At 36.9% G+C, this 22,008-nt stretch overlaps 1 protein-coding gene across 1 annotated transcript; it reads right to left on the reverse strand.

Moving 5' to 3' along the window:
- Positions 1-17,710: 17,710 nt before the first annotated feature.
- Positions 17,711-18,664, reverse strand: LOC134380832 (olfactory receptor-like protein OLF3). The gene has a single exon (XM_063100987.1). It carries the CDS (start codon positions 18,662-18,664, stop codon positions 17,711-17,713), a length of 954 nt encoding a protein of 317 aa, XP_062957057.1.
- Positions 18,665-22,008: the final 3,344 nt, after the last annotated feature.

The following is a 22,008-nucleotide window of genomic DNA, read 5'->3' on the forward strand; positions in this document are numbered from 1 at the left end:
GGAGAAGTCTTCAGATGCTAGTATTCTCATTTTTTATCATTAGATTCCACTGCTACTCTGTGGACCAACACTCCAAAATATTAGATTTACTTTTACAAGGAAGGAAGTGTCCAGGGCTTGACACTTAGGCTCTTTTTCTATTTGCAACACTCAGTGCCTCATCTTATTATCCTACCCCAGTGAGTGTACTACACACTTAAAACTATCTAAAATTTTCCAATTCTGTTGACTGGATCTTTTAATAAGTTGTGTTCCCATTCTCCCCCGCATTAGAAAGAGAGAAGAATTGATTTGGAAAAACTCAAAAAGTATGCACACTATGAAAGGATTCCTCAGTGTCTCATTCTCCAGAAATAAATTTCAGAATAACAATCCTCTCCACCATCCAATTCAAAGAATGCATGGCTGGACCTAAACTTGGATCAGACTCAAAAATTCAATCTCAACCATGATGAGGCTTAAGGTGACCCCATTAGTCATATTAAAAAGACGATGCTGTACATCATTATGTAGATGATACCCTATAGCCAAAGGATAAAATGCGAAAAGCTTTTTGCCTGGGAAACTTTGCTTATGCGTCATTTTTGTTACACTTCTTTGAGTCTTAGTCATATTTGGCCTCCTTATTGGGGTACTCTAAAATTTTAACTGGAACTAATAGAGTTCTAAATACAGAAGCAGAGCACATTAAGGTAAGACCCACAACCTATAGATATTTTTCTCTTATGGTGGTCAAAGTAACCCAGAATCATACCTGTACACAGTTGAGCCATCATTGAAAATGGTATTTTCATTTAGAGAAAGAGTTGTCTGACCTGTGGCTGAACACTTGGTTGTTTTACACACCGAACACCTCCATCATTGGCAGAAGTATTTTCATCATTCTAACACTTAGAAACAGACAATCCCAGCTCCACTTGGGTGGGTGATACATCAAAGATGGTTTTATGTCCTGAGAGGGCTCTTGGTATCTACTTCCTGTCTTGATTTGGTTGCTTGACTTTTTACATGATCTGAATCCAGTTATTGAGACCAATGTGTACTCTTGAAATTCACCTTTGGTGATATATTTTATCATGGTTTCATTCTGTAACTACTCAGCTTCTTTCTGTCTCTGTCCCCTATATCTAAGACTAGGTTATTCTTTTGCAATGCAATTCCTTTGCTCAATAAGTTTCCATGGTGCAATCCCTACAGCCCTACAAGAGGAACCAGCCCCAAACTGAGAGTCAGGAGACCTCAGTTCTAGTCTGAGTTCATGTTTGGAAAGTCCTATAACTTTAAACAATGCACTTAATCATACATCTTAATTTTTTTCTATTAAAAAGAAAATCAAAATACTTTGTATACACACTATTAGGGAAATAATTGATAAGAGACTTTAAAGCAATTGACAACTTATCTTTTCTGGACATATAATATATTCCTACTACATGTGCATGAACATCAATATCTAACTCAATGTTTTATTATTAATGTAGTTTCCTCCCCTAAATATCTTCTCAAAAATTGATGCAGAATTAATCCATGGTATCTCCAATTTTTAATTAATAATTATTCTCTTTCCCCATCTCCGTTTCACTCTTTTTCTTTCTTTCTGCCAGCATTAAAGTTTGAAATTGATAAATTCAGATGATGAAAATGTACCTTAGCCTTCAGCTTCTGGAAAGCAGAATTATTTTATTGCATTTGCTGCAATACTTAGGGTGAGAAGGTTTTACCATTCATGGTTCATATCTCTGGTTAAAAGTCTCTATCAAATCAGAGCAGTATTATTCCTGCCCTTCTATAAACCTCTGTTTACACCTACCCTCTGTTGACACCTCTATTAAGAGTTCTTAAATATTAATTAGTTCCTAAAAATATGGATATGTCTATTTTATTCTAGGATTAAGTGGATTTCTAAAGAGTGCTCTCCTCCAATTAAATGGCATGCCAGAGAGATTAGGTGTCCAGACTCTTTGAGCTCCAGATCCCAACTAGTGGGAGGAAGTTGACCAGTGCTCCCAAATTGTCTCATGCATAGAGAACTAATGAAGTGTGGTAGTGGCTGCATGGGCAATGTGGGGCTGACAGATTCCCCTCAGGATCTTTATGCATTAGAGTGTTAATTTCTGTCACTACTCTGAATTCTCATGAGTCGGTACAGCATGCCACCCTTTCTCTCCCTGTGGAAGGCTGTTATTCTCCATCTCTCTCCCTTCTGACACTCTACTGAAGCCTCAGGCCATTTTTAAAAATCATAGAATCCACCTTCTTGAGGTTTTAGGATTTTCTCCTATAACCCAAACCTAACTTTTCGCTCTCAGTGCCTTATTCTAGTGAGCAGTGAATGAGCCTATATCCACACCAGGTGGAAGAAAACCTCTCTCCACTTTAGCTTTAGGATGCTCTTACCTCTCTTTCTGGAGACAAGAGAGTTGTGCTTTATTGTGCTGAGATTAAATAAAAAGAATTTAATGGCCCTCTGTGAGCTTTGTAAGTGTCGATGGATACCCAGGACATGTCTCATGTTGCTATTTAAGTTCCAGAATGATGGCATTGCATAGGAAGATTTAAGTCTCCAAATAAGATCTATAAAAAGAGATTCTTATGATCTACAGGAAAAAAAGAAGAGAGAAAAGAAGAAGGTCATCCAAAATAACACAAAAGGGTTAATTTTACATACCTCTTTGAGTTTTTAATATGTATGAAGTCAATGTAATGTTGACAGAATGCCAGCATAGTACCATTCTCTAATATATTCTTAATGCATCAGGCACTCTTAAATGAATCATTTATCCATTTGCTCATCTACCAAGTCTAATACCCAGTAATTCCTCAGCACCACTATTTATGTATCTACTCATTTACCCAACTGTCTATCACCATTTCAATACTCACCCATTCGCCCATCTCCTCCTGCACTCATTAGCACACTCTGTCATCCACATGCCAACTCATCTATTTCCTGAATGTCCATTAGTTATATACCAAATCATCTATATGTACCGAAGGTATCATCCATCACCTATTCACTAATGTATTCAGTCATGTCACTATGACTTCTGATATTACAGTACCCAGTGTCTTTGGCAAATGTCCTGGGATATTCTAGACAATAGAAAGGGAAAATAGAGAGTCTTCTTATTCTATACCCCAATTTCTAAACTCCCATAGAGTTGAAAGAACTGGTTGAGTAATTTGTCTCCAGGAAGCTGGTAAAATTCCACAGGAGTAAACACTTTAGCCACAGTAATGAGAATGAGTTCACATCACTCTTTTTCCCCACTCATCTGCAGACATCAAAGATAAACTTCCAAATTCCAAGCTTTTAACAATGGCTCCACAGCATTCTTAGTCACTCTTATTCAAAACCTTAGGAAAATCGTCCTTCATATTCAACTTACTATAATTCAGCATTTACTTTGAAATGTCTCTCAGATAGATTCTTCCTTTACATTATTAATACTTCTGGCCTCTATTATTTTAACATTTTGTTCATAAGATTCCAGCTAATTTAGTGCTTTTCAAAACATGATAGTCTTTATTCAACCCAGACTCACTGCATCTGAAACTATTCAGATAAGGTCCAGCAAACTCTGTTTTAATAAGCCTTCCAGGTGTTTTGGGTAGAATAAATTTTGATAAGTCTTGGAGCCATTTATTCTGTACACCACTGTCACATCTTTTAGTACAACACTTTATTCTGTCATTACCCAGTTCACAAATATTTGTTCTAAAGTCTTGAGTAACTCTAATGCAAATTTCAATTCAACTTAGTAAAGAGCTTCAAAGTCAACCACAATCTAGTTTTTCCCTGTTTCTCTCCCATGTGAGCCTCCATCCATCCTACAATAATTCTTGCTGTTCCCCAAACAGGAAATGCTTTCTCTTTTGTACAGGAAGGTCATCACATAGGTGTCTAAAGATTAAATTATTTCCTTCAAGAAGCATTTGTGAAAGACAAACTAATGTTTACCATCAATTCACTGTCAGTTCACAGCCTTGGTACTGCCAAAAAAAAAAAAGTATGAATATTATAAATAGCTTCTTCCTAGGCCATGTACATAACTTGAGTAAGTTGCTTCTAGATAAGTAATTTGTTTGGCTTACAAGTCCTTGGCATAAAAAGCATTATTTGCCATTGCTACAATTTACTTAACTGAAAATTAGCACATATTTTCCCCTTATACTTTGTCTGTTTAAACAGACCTTAAAAAGTATTGAGCTTCTTCTAGATTCCATATATTTTGTAGAAAGCTAAAAAGAGCATCATTTCCTTTCTAAAGCAAGAAAAGGCCAGATGATCTACAAAATCATAACTATTTATGAAATTACTAGAGAACTAAAGTTGCAGGGAAGCTAGTGAAAATAAAACTTCAGGAAAGATAGGTACTTCCAGAAAGCCATGAGAAAAGAGCTTTGCCTTATCTGAGCCAGTGCATGGGAGGAAAATGAGCCCACCATATAAACTGTCAGAGTTTCCAGCATTCTAAAGGCTGAGTGTGGGGTACTGAGTAGAATACTGTAGGAGCTGCAGATAAAAGATGAGTTCTCACCAGTTCTCAAGATTTCCTCCTCAGGGCCGAGCCTGTGGCGCACTCGGGAGAGTGCGGCGCTGGGAGCGCAGTGACACTCCCGCCGCGGGTTCAGATCCTGTATAGGAATGGCTGGTGTACTCACTGGCTGAGTACCGGTCACGAAAAAGACAAAAAAACAAACAAACAAAAAAAAAAAAGATTTCCTCCTCAGACTTCAAACAGTCCACACAGAATGTTTGGAGGAGGGTGGAAAACTAGGAAAAGCCTCATTCATTGTGCAGGTTTAGGGGGAAACAGCAACATCTACTGTTGGAGGCAGAAGGCCTCCCCACCCCCATACACACACCAAGTCTGTCCCCTTTATTGAATGAAACATTGGAGGAAGAGCAGAAAGCCCTGTTTTTTCCCAAAGGAAGATAAAGACTCATTGCTAAGGAAAGGGAACTGAAAAAAAAAGTTTTCTAGCCCTGGCATTTCTGTGGGGGCAGGAAACTATCCCAGGCTCAGACCATGAGCTATCTCTTAAGGTTGGGGATGAAACAGGATCACTAAGAATGCCCCAACCCTGAGACACAGGAGCAAAGGATATGCCTAAGATTAAGAAAGAACCAGAAAAACAGACAATAATCCCTTACCTTCTGTCATCAGGCCACCAAAAATTGAACAAGTAACAGTGGTTTACCATGAGGGAGTGGAAACATGTGGGAAGACACTGATAGAGTTTGGATATGATGTCCCCCCAAAGCTCATGTCAAATCTGTTCCCCAACTTGTCAATATTGGAAGCAGTGTGGGTCATGGGGGTGGATCCCTCATGAATGGATTAATGCTGGGCTGGGGGCCGGGGGCAGACAGTGAGTGAGTGTTCACACTACTAGTTCCTTCAAGAGCTGATTGTTTAAAAGGAGCCTGGCACCTCCCCTCTCTCTCTTGGTTCCTCTCCATGTGATCTGTTTGTGCCTGCTGACTGCCTACCACAGCGGTCCCAGAATCATAAGCCAAATAAACCTCTACTCTTTATAAATTGCCCAGTCTCAGGTACTCTGTTAAAGCAACGCAATAATGGACTAATGTAGACACTCTCTTCATGGAATCTCACAGGGAGGGCTTAAAACTGAGAATGGAGCAGCAATCTTGGGAAAACTCTCCAAAAACTGAACATCTCACTCCAAGCAGAAGTAATGCTAGAGAAATTTGGATTTGTTGGTGCACTGAGGACAATCATAGCAACAAGAAAACTCAAATGCAGCTCAACCCATGACGGCATTGATTCCCACACCCCCTTACATGCACCACAAGACTACAACACAAACAAAAGAGACATGCCCATTTTACTGAGTCTGTTATTTTATACACACAATGTCTGGGTCCAACCAAAATTAAGTATTAGAAGAAGAAAAAAGGAAAAAAAAAAAACAGTATTACAAAACAAAGGAATGAATATGACCAGAATCAAATATGACTTGGATATAGGAACTATCACACAGGGATTTAAAATACCTCTCATTAATAAGTGAAAGTATCCTGTGGAAAAGATGGACAGCTTTCATAAATGTATAAGAAATTTCAGCAGAGAAATAAAAACCATATGGAAGAATCAAATAGAAATTAAAAAACAAAGTGACAGAGAAGACAAATGCTTTCAAGGAGCTTCAACAGAGCAAGAAACAATCAATGAAGATAAAGATAAATCAATAAAGATTAGCAATACTGAAGCACAAAGAAAAAAGTAATAACAATAAAAGACGATATTGCATTCAAAGACTGTGGGATAATTTTAAACAATTGAACATACATAAAATTTGAAAATCCCAGAGGAAAAAATGCAACAAAAGGAAAAGAAAAAATATTTGAAGAGATAATGGTTTAGAAAAATAATGAAAGACATCAAAGCACAAATTCAAGGAGCTTGGCCAAACAGCATACCTGAAAATTAACAAAAACTTAGATGCCTGCTATTCAAACTATTGAAAAGCCAAAGATTAAAGTGAAAACCTTAAAAGCAGCCTGATGGAGGAAAAAAAGATACATCTCATACAGAAGAAGAAAGTTCCAAATCAAAGCTGACTTCTTGTCAGAAACTGCAAGCCAGGAAACAAATGGAGTCCCATCTTTAAAGCCCTGATGTGGGAGGAAAAAACTATCAACTAAGAATTTTATATGCAGAGAAAATATCTCCTGAGAATGAAGGAGAAATAAATTCCTTTTCAGACAAACAAAAACTGAATGAATATAATTCCAGCAGACCTAGGTCAGAAGAAATGTTAATAAAAATTTATTACACTAAGAAATATAATGGCAGAGAATTGTATCTACACAGAGGGAAAGAAAGAGGAAGGAAGGAAGAGAAAGAAAGAGAGAAAGAAACAAAGAAGAAAGGAAGACCATTCTAGAAATAGTAAAATTGAAGGTTAACATAAACTCATTTTTAAATATTTATCACACTAAAAGATAATTGACAGATGCAAAAATAATGACAATTATTTGTATTTATGGCTTATGTGAACATGAAATATTCAACAATAATAGTACAAAAATGGAAGGTTAGCAAATAGTAGTGTACTGTTTGAAGGTTCCTATGCTACAACATGCAGAGATATATCACTTAAATTAGATTAGGATTAATTAAAAACTTATATTTCAAATTATCTCAACCACCACAGAAAAATTTAAGTGGTATAAAAATAAGCCAGTAATAACAATAAAATGCCATCATAAAAAATATTCACTTGGTAATATATTATGACTAAGAAGTATGGAATGCAAGATTAGTTCATTACTCAAAAATTAATCAACGTATTTCACAACATCATCATTCTGAAGAGGTAAAAACCATATGATCCTCTCAAATAATGCAGAAAACGTATTTGTCAGATTTAATATCCATTTATAGTAAAAGAAAAAAAAAACTCAGCAAACTAGAAAAAGAGTGCTTCCTCAAACTGATAAATGCCATCTACAAAACTTACAACTAAAATCATATTCAGTGGGGATTAAATCTTTAAATTATATCATCCTAAAATTGGAATTAAGGACAGATGTCCTTTCTCACCACTCCTATTAACACTGTACTAAAGGCCCTTGCCTGCCGGAGACCAGCTCCAGTCAAGTTGGGGGCCCTTGAAAAAGGGATGAAGAGTCAGTGAAAATAACAAACACAGGCAGAGACCTCGGTTCCTTTGAAGCACGTTCTCACTCTGCGGGCTGTCAGCTCTGTCATAGCCAAAGCAACTAAAGCAGCTGAAGCAGCCTTCAGGCTGAAAACAGCATTTTTATTTGTTACACAACACGGGGAGGTTAATGTGGGCATTTTAACTACATAAACCTTTAAAATTATTAAACCAATAGTTAAATGGAAACTTTTTCTTAAAATTACATCAGTTTTCATAAAATTAATAATCCACAAGGTTAAATAAAGCTCGGTGGACAGCCAATTCTTTCCAGTGATTACATCTGTTGTGGTCAATTAGTCTGTGACTTGCTGTTCTTGATGTTTCTCACCATTGTGTTTCTTTTCTTCTTGCCCTTATAATAATCTTAAACTTTATTACTACCAGCAAGCATAAATTATATGTCTGACTCAAAATTGAGATGGCAGCAATTGCGGTTACAAAGTGTTAAACAAACCTTATATATATTTTTAACTTTTAAGTACTATAAAAGAAAATTCTAACAATTATATTTAAAACTTATAAATCTAACGATTAAACTTATAATCAACTAAAAATTTAATGATTCTCATATTTCTATAGGCATGAGCCTATTTTTCATTTGGAAAAAGAATAAAGGATATTTGAACAGCTTTATCATGCATGTATTTAATATAGCGGCTGTGTGGCCCAATGTAAAGTGTCAAAGTGCACAGCACCATCCCTCACAAAACCAGGTGCATTCAAAATTCCATTTATAATCTTTATCTTTAGGAGGGAAAGTTGTGCAACATATGTTTTTGTCCCAATATCTTACTAAGATTTTTTATTTAACTTAGGACACCAATGAGTAACAGGGTTTCTACGCATTCTTTCTCATAAATTTAATCCTTCCTACAGTATCTTTTTCCATTAATTCCAACCATTCTCTTCCCATTAATGTAATCCCCTGTAAATGATGTTTGCCAACTTAAGTCATATTTAGGACATCCCCTAGGAGGTACCAAATTTTTCCTTTTCCCATTTTATAACCCATATAACCATTTACCCAGATGGTGGGAAGAGGATGGGGATTTCTATTGTTTATTAATTTCTTCGGTAAAAACAATTGCTCATGGCTACTCATAAGGTGTTTTTAAAACATCTGTTGGTGTAATTGACTCAAAAGGGACAATTTGGAATTGTTCAATCTTCCCGGATCTTTTGTGGGATAATCTAATTTTATGACAACAACTGTTTGTGTGTCATTTTTTGCATCTTTTGGAAACTCAGGAAACTGCCACGCTGACCAAAACATCAAAAGAGAAAGCAAAAGCAGGACCACTATGCCAAGGCAGAGATCTTTACAGTGAAAGCAAGCGCTGGTAGCCATGGCCCTGCCAGCAGCTCTCCCTCCGGGGCCTTGCCACCTCAGAAAGGGCAGCCCAAGCTATTCTTTTCAAGACCCTGCCATGGCGTGGACCGCGCCACTTGCCAGTTTCATAAGACTACAGAAGTAAAGGGCATTCAAATTGGAAAGATGGAAATAATATTGTCTCTATTCATAGATGACATAGTTATCTCTGTAGGAAATCCAACTAATCTACAGAAAGCTACTAAAACAAATTCATGAATTCAGCAAGGTCACTGGATATGAGGTTAATGTACAAAACTGTACCTGTAACTATTATCAATAAGCAATTGGAAACTGAAATATTCAAAACAGTGCTATTTATACTTGCACATAAAAACATAAAATAGGTATAAATCTAGGTAAATATGTGCTAGATCTATATTCTGTAAACCACAAAACGCTGGTGAAAAAAATCAAAGAAGACCTCAGTAATGGAGAATTATCTACCATGTTCATTGTGTGAAAGACAGTATTTTTAAAATATCAGTTCTCTTCCAAACTGATTCATAGATACAATGCAAGACCAATCAAAATCTCCATGGAAATTTTTATATGAATTACCAAGCTGATTCTAAAACTTTTATGAAAAAGCAAAGGATGTTGAAAAACCACAACAATTTTGAAAAAGAAGAGCAAAGTTGGACAACTTACACTAGCTGACTTCAAAACCTACTGTAATTAAGACAGTGTGGTATAGATGAAAGTATCTACTTATAAATCAAAGAAACAGAAGAGTCCAAAAATCTATTCACACATAGGTGGTCAGTTGATTTTCAGAAAAGTTGCAAAAAAAAATTAATGGAAAAAAGATTGACTTTGCAACAAATGGTATTGAACAATTAGACATCCATATTTTTTTTAAAAAGGAGGGGGGCCTGAATCCAACCCTTGAACCGTATGGACAATACACAAAAAATTAACTCAAAATGGACTACATACTTAAATGCAAAGGATCTTAGACTTAAACACAGTGAATCAGGCACTTAAATACAGCAGACAAGAGACTTGAATGTATGGGAACAGAGTCTTAAATGCTAATAAAAACCACTGTGACCATAAATTAGGCAAACATTCCTCAGATAAGACACCAAAGCATCATCTATAAATGAAGGAAATGGATAAATTTAACTTCCTCATAATTAACACTTCTGCTTCCTGAAAGACACTGTTAAGAGAATGAAAAGACAAGCTACAGTCTGGAAGAAGCTGGTTTGCAAAACATGTCAAATATTTGGATCTGAATATTTAACAAACCCTCAGAACTCAATAGTAAGAAAATAAACAACCCAATGATAACTGGGTAAAAGATCTGAGGAAACATTGCATCAAAGGCATGCAGATGCCTGAAAAGAACACACAGAAAAATACTCAACATTATTAGTCCTCAAGGAAATGCAAATTAAAACCATAATGAGATGCCACTACTTGCCTATGGCCAACTTTAATAAAAATGGTAATTGACACTAGTAAGTATTATCAGTAATGCAAAATAACTTCAACTTTCAGATATTGCAGATGCAAATTCAAATGGCACAACCACTTTTAAAAACAGTTTGGCACCTTGTTATGAATGGAAACAAGCTCTTGCAATAAACCTAACAATGTAACTCTTACATGGGATCTCATTTCACCAAATTGAAACAAAAAAAAACCCTATGTTCACCCAGAAATTTGTATGTGAATAATTACAAAAGTTCTGTTCATAATTGCCAAAAATTAGAAATAATGCAAATGAACTTTAAAATAGTAAATGGACAAATCATGGTAAATCGATACAATGAAATATTACACAGCAATAAAAAAAGGAATGAACTACTGTAACGTATAACAATATGGACGCATCTCAAATTCATTATATTAGGAGGAAGAAGTCAGGCTTAAAAAGCTACATACTATTCCATTTATATGATATTTTGCAATAGGCAAATGTAGAGAGACAGAAATCTGATCATGATTGCCAATGGCTGGTGTCCAAGAACATGAATAGAGTACAAATGTGCACATGGGTATGTTTGAGATGATAAAACTTTCTATATCTTGACTGCAATGGTATTTACATGACTGCATGCATTTTTCAAAACTCATGGAATTGTGCACAGAAAAGGGTGAATTTTACTGTGGGTAAATTATACATTAATAAAAATATACAATATAAAAAGGACCTAGCCTTTGTTATTTATTAATATTAACAAAGCATTTAGGCTCAAAAAAAAAAAAAAACCACATTATAAGGAATTTGGAGTGTTTGCTTGACATCATTGTATTTAATAAAGACATGAAGCTTTTCAATTATCACATTATCAGTACTTGCTACCTACTTTAAAGCTTAAAAAGCCAAAGCAATCTTGAACACATTTATAGAAATTTCTAAATCCAGGTTACCAGAACTTGACTGTATTGTGTGCTACTTGAAGGCAACAATCACTTGCTATTTATAAGGAGCACAATGCTAATTAGATACACAAAGGATATTGTAAAATCAGTGTATTAAAATAATAATCTCATTGTGTCTTTCAAAGTGGGCTATTTGCTGAAGCAAACAATCCTAAAATATCAGTGGCTTGCCAAATTTAAATTTTATTCTCATTTTCACAAAATTTCCATTTGGGTGACACGGTGGGGTGGCTTTGCTGGGTAGTTCTCATGCAAACGTTGACTCAAGATCCAGGCCTTCTTCAACCTCAACTTCAACTTCAACTTTGCCAGCGACTCTTGAACTCATCGGGCCCAGGTCCTTTGCACACTTGATCATGGAGCAGGAGGGAATCACTCCCTCCTTGATATTTATTGTACTTTACCTTCACTCATTTCTTAACTCAGAAGACGAAGATCCAGAGGCTGACTCTATCTACGCCTACCAGGCCTGCTGGCCCCAAACCAGTCCATCTCACAGGATGGTCTGTGGCACCCACCCTAAACCCTTCCACAGGCAGGAGCTGAGGCCTGAGGCCTGGGGAGTATCTGCTCCATCCCCACCGCCATAAACTTCACTCTTGCTAGCTTCTCATCAGCTGTCTGCAGGAGGCCACCCAGTGTCACCTCTCAAGAAGGAACCGGCAGCAGCACATGACCTTCAGCCTCAGTGGACCAGACGACGGAATCTGATCCAGGTTGTAGATCTGATCTAGGATGGAGACCCAGTTATCTTCTAATATGGTTTTCTCTTGATGAAGAAATAAGAAATGCAAAGAAGAGGTTAAAACACAGGTAGGGACAGATTGTATTTCATAAAGAATCGTTGTAAGACAGTGATCTTTGCAGCCCATGCAAAGTGAGATGCTTATGTCAATATTCTCAATATTATAGCTCATAAGGCAATAACTCTTCTAATCAGTTAACTATGTCATCCTGCCTAATGTCTGGTTATGAGCCTGGAAGTTTTTATTTTTATTTTATTTGATGATATTAATGCAATCTTCCCTTTTATGTGTAACTGTGCTTTAAGACTTAGTGTTTTCCATATCTTTCCATTTTAGGACTTCTTTTATTCATGAAGGAAGAAGTTCTGAAGCCAGGATATGCACTGATTTAAAGTGTGTTTCTAATGGACTAATTGGAAATAAAAAGATAAAGTTTAGAGGATTGATGACACAGAGTTTAGAGAGGAAAAAATGAGTAAATTGATGTATATCCTGTGTGACTGCTCAAGATAAAATCTACTGGAAAGGAGCTTTTCAGTTCCCATATGGACAGGAATACTCACATACATTGGGTGTCAGTGAGCCTCACTTCCCAAGCACACCAGTGGTCATGGAGGCAAAGATGAAGACCATCTATTGGTTCAGCAACTTGGATTGCATCTAACCAAGACTAACTCAATTACTACCATTACTGACTATCCATCTTGCCAGCAGGAGTACAAAGCCTAAATATCCAGTAGAATCTCTAAACACCATCTTTCACCAAAATTAACCAGGTCTTCTTGGATAAATCATTCCTGTTATAAGTCAAGATAAGTAAAAGACAAGACTACAATATTGTATCAGACCAGAAAATAGGGAAGCTATTGAAGATTACCAGGGTCATTTAAAAAAAATAAATAAATAAATAAAATAAAACACAACTAAGTAGCTACATTGAATAGGCTCTGTGGTAGACCAAGTAATGGCCCCCTAAAGATATCTATGTCCTAATCCCCAGAACCTATGAATATGCCTTGCGTCATAAAAGGGACTTGCAGATGCATTTAAATGAAGGATTTTTAATTGAAAAATAATTGATTAAACACATTTGTGGAGTATAGAGTGGAATATCAATAACTGTGTACAATGTGTGATGATCAAATCAGGATAATTAGCATGTTCATCATTTAAAACACGTAATCATTCCTTATATCCATTAACCAATTTCTTACTAGACCTCCCTCCACCTTTTCCACTCTAGTAACCACAACTCTGTTCTCTCCTTCTGGAAGTTCAATGCATTATTGTGATTGTTCTTTCTTTCTTTCTTTCTTTCTTTCTTTCTTTCTTTCTTTCTTTCTTTCTTTCTTTCTTTCTTTCTTTCTTTCTTTCTTTCTTTCTTTCTTCCTTCCTTCCTTCCTTCCTTCCTTCCTTCCTTCCTTCCTTCCTTCCTTCCTTCCTTCCTTCCTTCCTTCCTTCCTTTCTATCCCTTCCTTCCTTCCTTCCTTCCTTCCTTCCTTCCTTCCTTCCTTATTTTCAGTTCTCTGATGATTAGTGATGTCAAGCATTTTTTCATATACTTGTTGGCCATTTGTATGTCTTCTTTTGAGGAATTTCTATTGAGCTCCTTTGCCCATTTTTTAATTGGATTACTTGTTTTTTATGGTTAAGTCACTTGAGTTCCTTATATATTCTGGATGTTAATTCCTTGTTGTATGTATAGTTTGCAAATATTTTTTTCACATTCTGTAGGTTGTCTTTTCACTTTTTTGATTGTTTTCTTTGCTGTGCAGAAGGTTTCAGTTTGATATAATCCCATTTGTTTATTTTTTTTTCTTTTGTTGTCTATGCTTTTGAGGTATTATTCATAAATTCTTTGCCCAGAGCTTCATCCTGAAGTGTTTCCCCTGTGTTTTCTTCTAGGAGTTTTATAATTTCAGGCCTTATATTTAAGTCTGTAATCCATTTTGATTAATTTTTGTACATGGAGAGTTGTATGAGTCTAGTTTCATTCTTCCACACATGGGTATCCAGTTTTCCCAGCACCGTTTGTGAAGAGGTTGTCCTTTCCCCAAGGTATGTTCTTGATGCCTTTGTCAATGATAAGTTGGCTGTAAGTACATGGATGGATTTCTGGGCTCTCTATTCTGTTCTATTGGTCCATTTGTCTGTTTTTATGCCAGTACCATGATGTTTTGGTTACTATACTTTTGCAGTATAATTTGAAGTAAGGTAGTATAATGCCTCTGGTTTTATTATTTTTCCTTAGGATTGCTGTGGCCATTCAGGGTCTTTTGTTGTTCCATATGAATGTTAGGATTGTTTTTGCTATTTCTGTAAAGAATATCATTGGCATTTTGATGGGGATTGCATAGACTCTGTAGAGTGCTTTGAGTAGTATGAACATTTTCACAATGTTAATTCTTCCAATCCGTTAGTATGGAATGTCTTTCCATCTTTTTGGTGAAGATTTAGATAACTCTTCATGAAAAGAACTTGGACAAGCTAAGAAGCTGTTTGAAGGCAAAGGAATCATGAGACAGTTAACAGAGAGAAGTCACAAATACTGTGACTGCATGACAAATATCAGAAATGAACATACAGCATCTTCACATATCTTCCTCCTTGATGTGTCCTGTGTGTATTTGTGTGGAGGATACCAACATTAATGAAGCAAATATATTTCACAGGGCCTAAATTATAGCTTAGTGGGGTGACAGCTCTGTAGTTTAAGGTATAGCCTAACCTTTTAGAATTGCATGTAGAAATGCTAAGCTTGGGAAAAACAGAAAACTTTCCCAGGACTAAAATCTCTGCTGTAGATAAAAAAATTATAAAACAGCAAAAATGCTTGCTCTAAGGGCAGTTGTCCTTGGTGCAGCTAAACCTAATGATGGGAAAGTATGTGAGCTAAAATCTTCAAGGTTGATGGTTCTGGGATGTTCCTCATCTCGCCTTCAGTTGTTTCTTTAAGGTTCTTGGGGAACTGAGTGTTGCCATGACTAATACGTAATTGCTCTTTTTGTAACTACCTGTGTTCCTTTTCTGTAACTTTCTTGCCTGGAGAATAAAAACAGAGAGAAAACCTAATTCTGGGTTACTTCCTAGGAATTCTTCTCTCTTGAAGGAATTGCCTGGGATTAACCCCTTCTGGGCCTCTCACTGCTCTGGAGAAATGAACTTTGAGTAATGCTTTGCGTCTCTGTTACCCTGGAAGAGGTGACATATTTGTATTTTTGACTAAATTTTTTCTTTTATTTTTTTATACCATTTTATATAGCTTATGCCCATGGTGATAAATCTTCTAATTTGTAAAAAATTTACAGAATATTCGGACAGGATCATAATACTTCAGAAGAGGAATGCAATTCACATGGGAATTCCATAGCGAAGATGGAATATGGGAGATGAAGTGTTTTATCTGAAATTTCTTTTACATGGCGTGGCTTAACTTACTTTTTTCTCTTTTCTGTTACAACTACCTTAATTCAGATTCCCCTAATGTCTCAATAGTATTACTGGAGCAGTCCCCTAACTGGTTTTCTTGCCTTTAATCTTTTCTTCACTATCTCATTTTCCAGAGTGACATTTCAAAAATGTAAATTTTTCCAAACCATACTCCGCCAAAAAAATCTTTACCAGCTCCCCATTGATATCAGAATAAAGTTGAAAGGTAATTTGGCATTACTGAATGCCCTTCAGAATCTGGCTCTGTCTCCCACCTTCTTTATGCTCACTACGTCCTCAGTTTTCTCTGCCCTGCAATCAAGCTTCCAAAATATTTGGATTCTAATGCTTATCTGCATCTATACAACTTTGCACGGGTTGTTTCTTTGGGTTTCTTGTCCACTGGATAACTTGTTTTCACATTTCTGGTCTCAACTTTTCATGGAAGACTTCTGCAATCACCCCCAGCAGGCTGACTCTCACTGTAGTACTTATCACAAGGCATTATACTTGCTTCATCTTCTGTCATCTCTAATATGTGGGCATATTCTTGTCAGGACTGTATCATATTGACTATAGTGTCCAAGAACTATTCATTCACACTAACACAGAGTAGACACTCCATTGATGTTGCATAAATTAACACCAATAGAAATTTAGTTCACTGGCATTCACATCTTTTGGGATGCCTTTTTACCTTGCAAAAAAATTAGGATTTTTATTACAATTAAGGTAAGATTTAAATGTCAAATGAGTTTTTGATTATATGAATCTTCAACTCTGAACTGTCAGATTCCCTGCTACTGTGTTAACAAAAGTAAGAACTACAAAATCAACCAACATAAAGAGGGGACAAAAGAAAGAAAGGATTTAGATTCCTTCAAGGAAGTGGGAAGACTAGCTTTTATGATATCCTTTCTCTTCTTTCCCCTTCCTTATTGCTTGTTTCAGTATTTTTTTTTTCTCTTCTTTTGCATTTTCAAAGCTTTTGTTCAGAGGTGAATTCCACTCTCAGGCAAGCCCAGATCACTAGGTTTACAAGGCTTGAGTATGACAGGTGGTGTGTGTGTGATGGGAGATGGGAGATGTCTTTAACATGGAAACTTGAGGGTAACAACTGTGGAGCTGACTTCCTATGCTGATCCCCCAAAATCCATATTAAAATTGTTTCCTCTTTCATTGTCTTTGGAGGAGGAGTCGGTCCTTTCTTAGATTAAGTGTAACTTTGATATTTTATACATTATTTCATAATTTATGTGCTTATTTGTTTCTAAGAATTCAGATAAAATGTTGTGAATTTTTCAGAGATGGGACTGTTCAACATTTTAAATGATATCTCTTACATATTCAGTAAAATTTCTTTTAAACTGTTTGAATACTGTCAAGCAATAACCAAAACATAGATTTGCCTTGACCAATAATAGCCTTCAGCACAAGCAACCATTAATTATGACCCTATCAAAGCAAAACAAGACCTTTACTTGATATATTTCTAGTGAAATGCCTCCATCTCTCAGAGAAAGACACAATGTCCACATTTAGTAGGTCATACACAAAAACATTTTAATCAGCCTTGATAACAACATTATTCTCAGGATAGTGATTCACAAATTACTGGATGTGGCTACATACACCACACATTATTTTAAGTGAATCTTCAGATGTGAAAATGCATTTTGTTCCATGGAAACACTGTAACCTTTTTCAAAATGTGGATGCATAAGTACCAATGGTCCAAGGTAAGATCCATGAATTGGTCCATATTTACAAAGAATGTGACCATCAAAACAATAAATAATATGTTTTTTCAATTATTCTCAGGCTGTAAGAATGGAGATTGAGAAAGTGCAGAAAGTTCTATTACAGCAGTGCCTAACTCCATTGTTCGTGCTGCTGTGACGTAAAAGTACCACCACACCCCACCCAACACAACCACTCAACCTCCTACAGATGTTACAGGGCACGTTCCATTATCTCCTTCCTGGTTGCCAGGGCAATGCAGTTTGTTCCTGTCTATCTGAGTTGGGTGGAGAACACAGAAGCAAAGCTCTTTTCTCTAAGTGATATTCATGAGTCATTAAATTGCCAGTTTTGATGTTAACCCGGAGAATTTCCCTAATAGTTTCTGCCAGGCCCCCTTCACCTCCTTATTCCTGAGACTGTAAATCATGGGGTTCAGCATGGGTGTGAAAATAGCATAGAAGACAGAGATCAACTTCTCCTGAAGGACAGAGGGACTAGAGTGAGGCTGGATGTAAGTGAAAATGGCCATGCCATAGCACAGGGCAACCACTGCGAGGTGAGAGGCACAGGTGTGGAAGGCTTTCTTCCTTCCCTCTGTGGGCTGGATCTTTAGGATGGTGGAGATGATCCGGATGTAGGACAGAAGAACCAGGCAAAAGGGTGTCATCAGCAGGATGATGCTAGAGACCATGATGGCAACCTCACTGGAGGAGGTGTCCACACAGGCCAGCCTGACCACAGCTAGGAGTTCACAGGATATGTGATTAATATGTTTGTTAGTGCACATGGGAAGCTGAAAAGTGATGGCTGTCAGCATTAGAGAGTTGATGGAGCCAGTGACCCAGGATGTGATGGCCAACCTGGCACATAGCCCTCCGTGCATGATGACAGAATACCGCAGGGGATCACACACAGCCACATAGCGGTCATAAGCCATCACCGCCAGTAGAACAAATTCAATCCCACCTAAGGCCAGTGAGAAAAATAACTGGGCTGCACAGCTCACAAATGAGATTACTTTGTGTTCTGCAAGAAAATGCACCAGCAGCTGAGGGACTATGCTTGTGGCATAAGAGACATCAACAAGGGAGAGGTTGGTGAGAAAGAAGTACATGGGAGTGTGGAGTCGACTGTCCAGTCTGATCAGAAGAGCAATGAGAAGGTTCCCCAACACTGTCACCAGGTACATGCCCAAGAACAGAACAAAGAGGGAGACTTGAGTGTCCCAGTCACTAGATAGACCAAGGAGAATAAATTCTCTCACCCACGTATAGTTATCTGTTCCCATCAAAACATGTGACGGTTATTAATCTGCAGGAAAAGTCATAAATAACAGAAGTTTATCAAAGAACCATAAAAATAACACACACACACACACACACACACACACAAACCGGGAAGGGGGGGGGGGAAGAAGATATAACAACCACAACTACTTGAAGTTGATACGACAAGCAAACAGAAAGGACATTGTTGGGGGGGGGAGGGAGAAGGGAGGGAGGTTTTGGTGATGGGGAGCAATAATCAGCCACAATGTATATCAACAAAATAAAACTTAAAAATAAATAAATAAATAAATAACTTTTGAGTGAATACTGTGTATGCCAGCCTGCCTTAGCCAGGTACTTCAGATCATGTATTGCCAAGATGACAGGCTTGATCCCAGTATGCATTACATCTACTTAGCATGAGAGAGATAGTCTAGTGTCTTTGTAAGGACCCAATTTGGTGTCAGGGAGGTCAGTTAAAGCCTGGAGAGAAAGCCCTGCAATTTTGTAAGTTCTACATCTTTACTGACTTATCTCTAATTCCAGGGCACGTAGGAAATTTTTCGTGACAACAGCAGGTAAAAATGATAAACAATGGCAAAGAACTAGATTTTAAAGTCAAAGAATTACCTTATATGTATCTACTAGACCCATCTTGATGAAATGTGTAAATTTATTATAAAAGGAAATATTTGGAAGAAGCAAGGCATTGTGAAAAGTTTTAGGATCAGAGAAACTAGGGTTAAAATCTGGATTTACAAGGCAGCTTCATGATGTTGATTTAGTAATAAACTTTCCTATGTAAAAGAAAATAATATTAAATAACTCACAAGTACATTTAAGTTCAAATAGAAATAATGTAAGGGGAAAGTACTTTTTTGAACTGCTACTAGTAGTATAACTGTAGTAATATGGATGTTAAGTAGTAACCTGACTCTATCTGATGGTACATAATGACGCTAACATGATTTTCCCTTTCATCTCCTCCACAAATTTAGACATCAATAAAGTTGGGGACAAACTTTAATATACCTGAGGACTTAAGTATGGCTTGGATGCTTTAAGAATCCTGTTGACCACTGGTGTTTTGGGTAGCCTTTGTTCTCTTCAGCCATTAGTGTGACTGGGGAGGGCATTTTAATTGTATTTTGTTCTCAGTATTTTTCTTTTTTCAACTTGCTGCCATTAAGAAGCTATTGCATGGGAAAAAAAAAAAAAAAAGAATCTGTCCTATGGATATGGCCTCCAAAGAAAGCAAATAAAAATATGGATGTTTAGACTTTCTAGGTAAAAGGGAAGAAGAGAAAGCAGAAGTTTAAGGATCCATCTTCATTGTCCAAAAAGAGAGTAAGGTATGGAATTCATGTAGACGTACGTTAGCATGGAGATTCCCTTGTGTTTTCTTTTACTCAGCAAGTGCTTTTTCAGTAGAACTTATATGTTATAATATCAATTTTCAACATAAAAAAGAAAGAGTTTACATTTAAAAAAAATTTTTAGAACCAACTCACTCTTCTTCCATGTCTGCCTACTCACTAAATTTCTTTTATTGCAGGGGACAAAATAAAGGAAAGTAGGAGAGAAAGGAGGCAACAGGAACGAAGAGCAGAAACAGAGGTTCTTGGCCAGACAAAGGTATGTGAAGACTGTCAACACTTTAGCTCTCTTACCTGATACAGGACAAAACAAAACAAGTAAGTCCACAAGAAGCAGTGCCCATCTCACTCATGGTGAAGACAATCACACACTTTTTTCACAACTTCTTCCCTAATGTCCTTCTCAAAACCTGATCTCCCCTTCCAACATTTCCTCCTTTACTGCTCTGTACTGACACCTCCACCAGCACCCCTCACAGTACTTTCTTCAATCATGGTAGGCCTGAGAAAGCATCTCAAATTTAAATTATAAAACACCAATAAAACATTTTATTTTAAAAAACCTGCTGTTATTGAATAGATAAAATATCTGCAACAGAATCAGACATTTCTTTTTCCATTAATTTGGCAAATGTCTATAAAGTGCCGTCTTTGCTAGAAGCTGGGATTTCAAGGTGAATATTACCCTTCCCTGTGCTCCAAGTGTTCACTCACTGGAGGAAAAGACACAGAACCGATCGTGACCACATACATCATTGGTTCCTCGGCTGCACTGTACCAGCTGCTTGGAGAACGTGCCAGCCCATGATTCACTGTGCTCCTCCTACCGACGCCAAACATCCCTCTATGACAGCCCTTGTCCCGGCACAAATGAGTGGCAGTGTCACATCCTACAGAGAGCATGAGTTTCATATCCAAACAGCTCCTGCTTATAATCCACATCCCTTCTGCTTCCTGAGGCCTGGAGCAAGCTACTCAGCCTCTCTGAGCCTCGTATTCTTCATCTGTAAATCTGTATATTGGCCAATTGAAAGGGTCTTTGGTGAAAATAAAGGGGTTGAAGAACTGAAGTCCCTACAGAAGTGCATGAACCAGGGCAGCAGCCCATTATTGAATGATGATAATTATTCTTGATTTCATGCTCTTCATCTCTTTCAGGGTCTTCTTTCTTCATGTACTCCCTCTCTCTGCCATCCTCAGGCTTCTCTTGCGCCTAAGTGGTCCCTTCTCCCTTGTTATAAAAATATATCCATGTAGAGATCTCTCAGTTTGGGAGAGGAAACTTTATTGTACATGCATCATTTTAAATCTCTCTTCATTTCACACATCAAATGATTGGTGTTCATTTTCTGGATTCATTTCCTAATATTCATCTCTCAGCCATAGAAATTTCCATTCTCCCTAAACTTAAAGGTTACTGATAACTTACCACCCTTAAATGCAGAGACTTCTATTATATTTTTATTCTTTATTTATCTTTTAAAAATGTTAACTATTTGTTCCTTCAAACTCAACTCTATTAAATGCTTCTGTTCTGATTTTCATCCAGTCGAATTTTTCTTGTCTGCATTTTGGGTAAATTTTCTAAATTTTCCTGCTCTGTTGTTTCAAGCATTTTCTAAGGTCTGTGCTCAGCAATCATACTCTTCTTTCTACAGTTTCTTCTCTGAGGACTTGTTATTTCCACTTTAGTAGTGATTAACTAGTCTATCTGGGTTACTCGGAATTCTACATTAATCTCCTAGACTTCTCTATAAAGGTTTGGATGCTTTATCAAACAGTTTAATAAATATTTTCTCAATATCTTACCAATGACTACAATCATCTCTTTACAAACTGAATTCTCTCTGACTTCTTTATTTCTGTCAGTGGGACTAGAATTCTCCCACTCCCCAATAAATCATGTTTACTTTTCCTTCTTCCCTACTACTCCATAGAATAATCTTCTCCTTTACTTCTTTAATTTCATATCTCTTCTATCTTTCCCT

Source organism: Cynocephalus volans, chromosome 6, assembly GCF_027409185.1.
Source record: "Cynocephalus volans isolate mCynVol1 chromosome 6, mCynVol1.pri, whole genome shotgun sequence".
NCBI classification, from domain to species: Eukaryota; Metazoa; Chordata; class Mammalia; order Dermoptera; family Cynocephalidae; genus Cynocephalus; species Cynocephalus volans.

Bases quoted from the DNA above. Each gene is read 5' to 3' on its own strand.
- LOC134380832 (XM_063100987.1), bottom strand. From the start codon at position 18,664: ATGGGAACAGATAACTATACGTGGGTGAGAGAATTTATTCTCCTTGGT.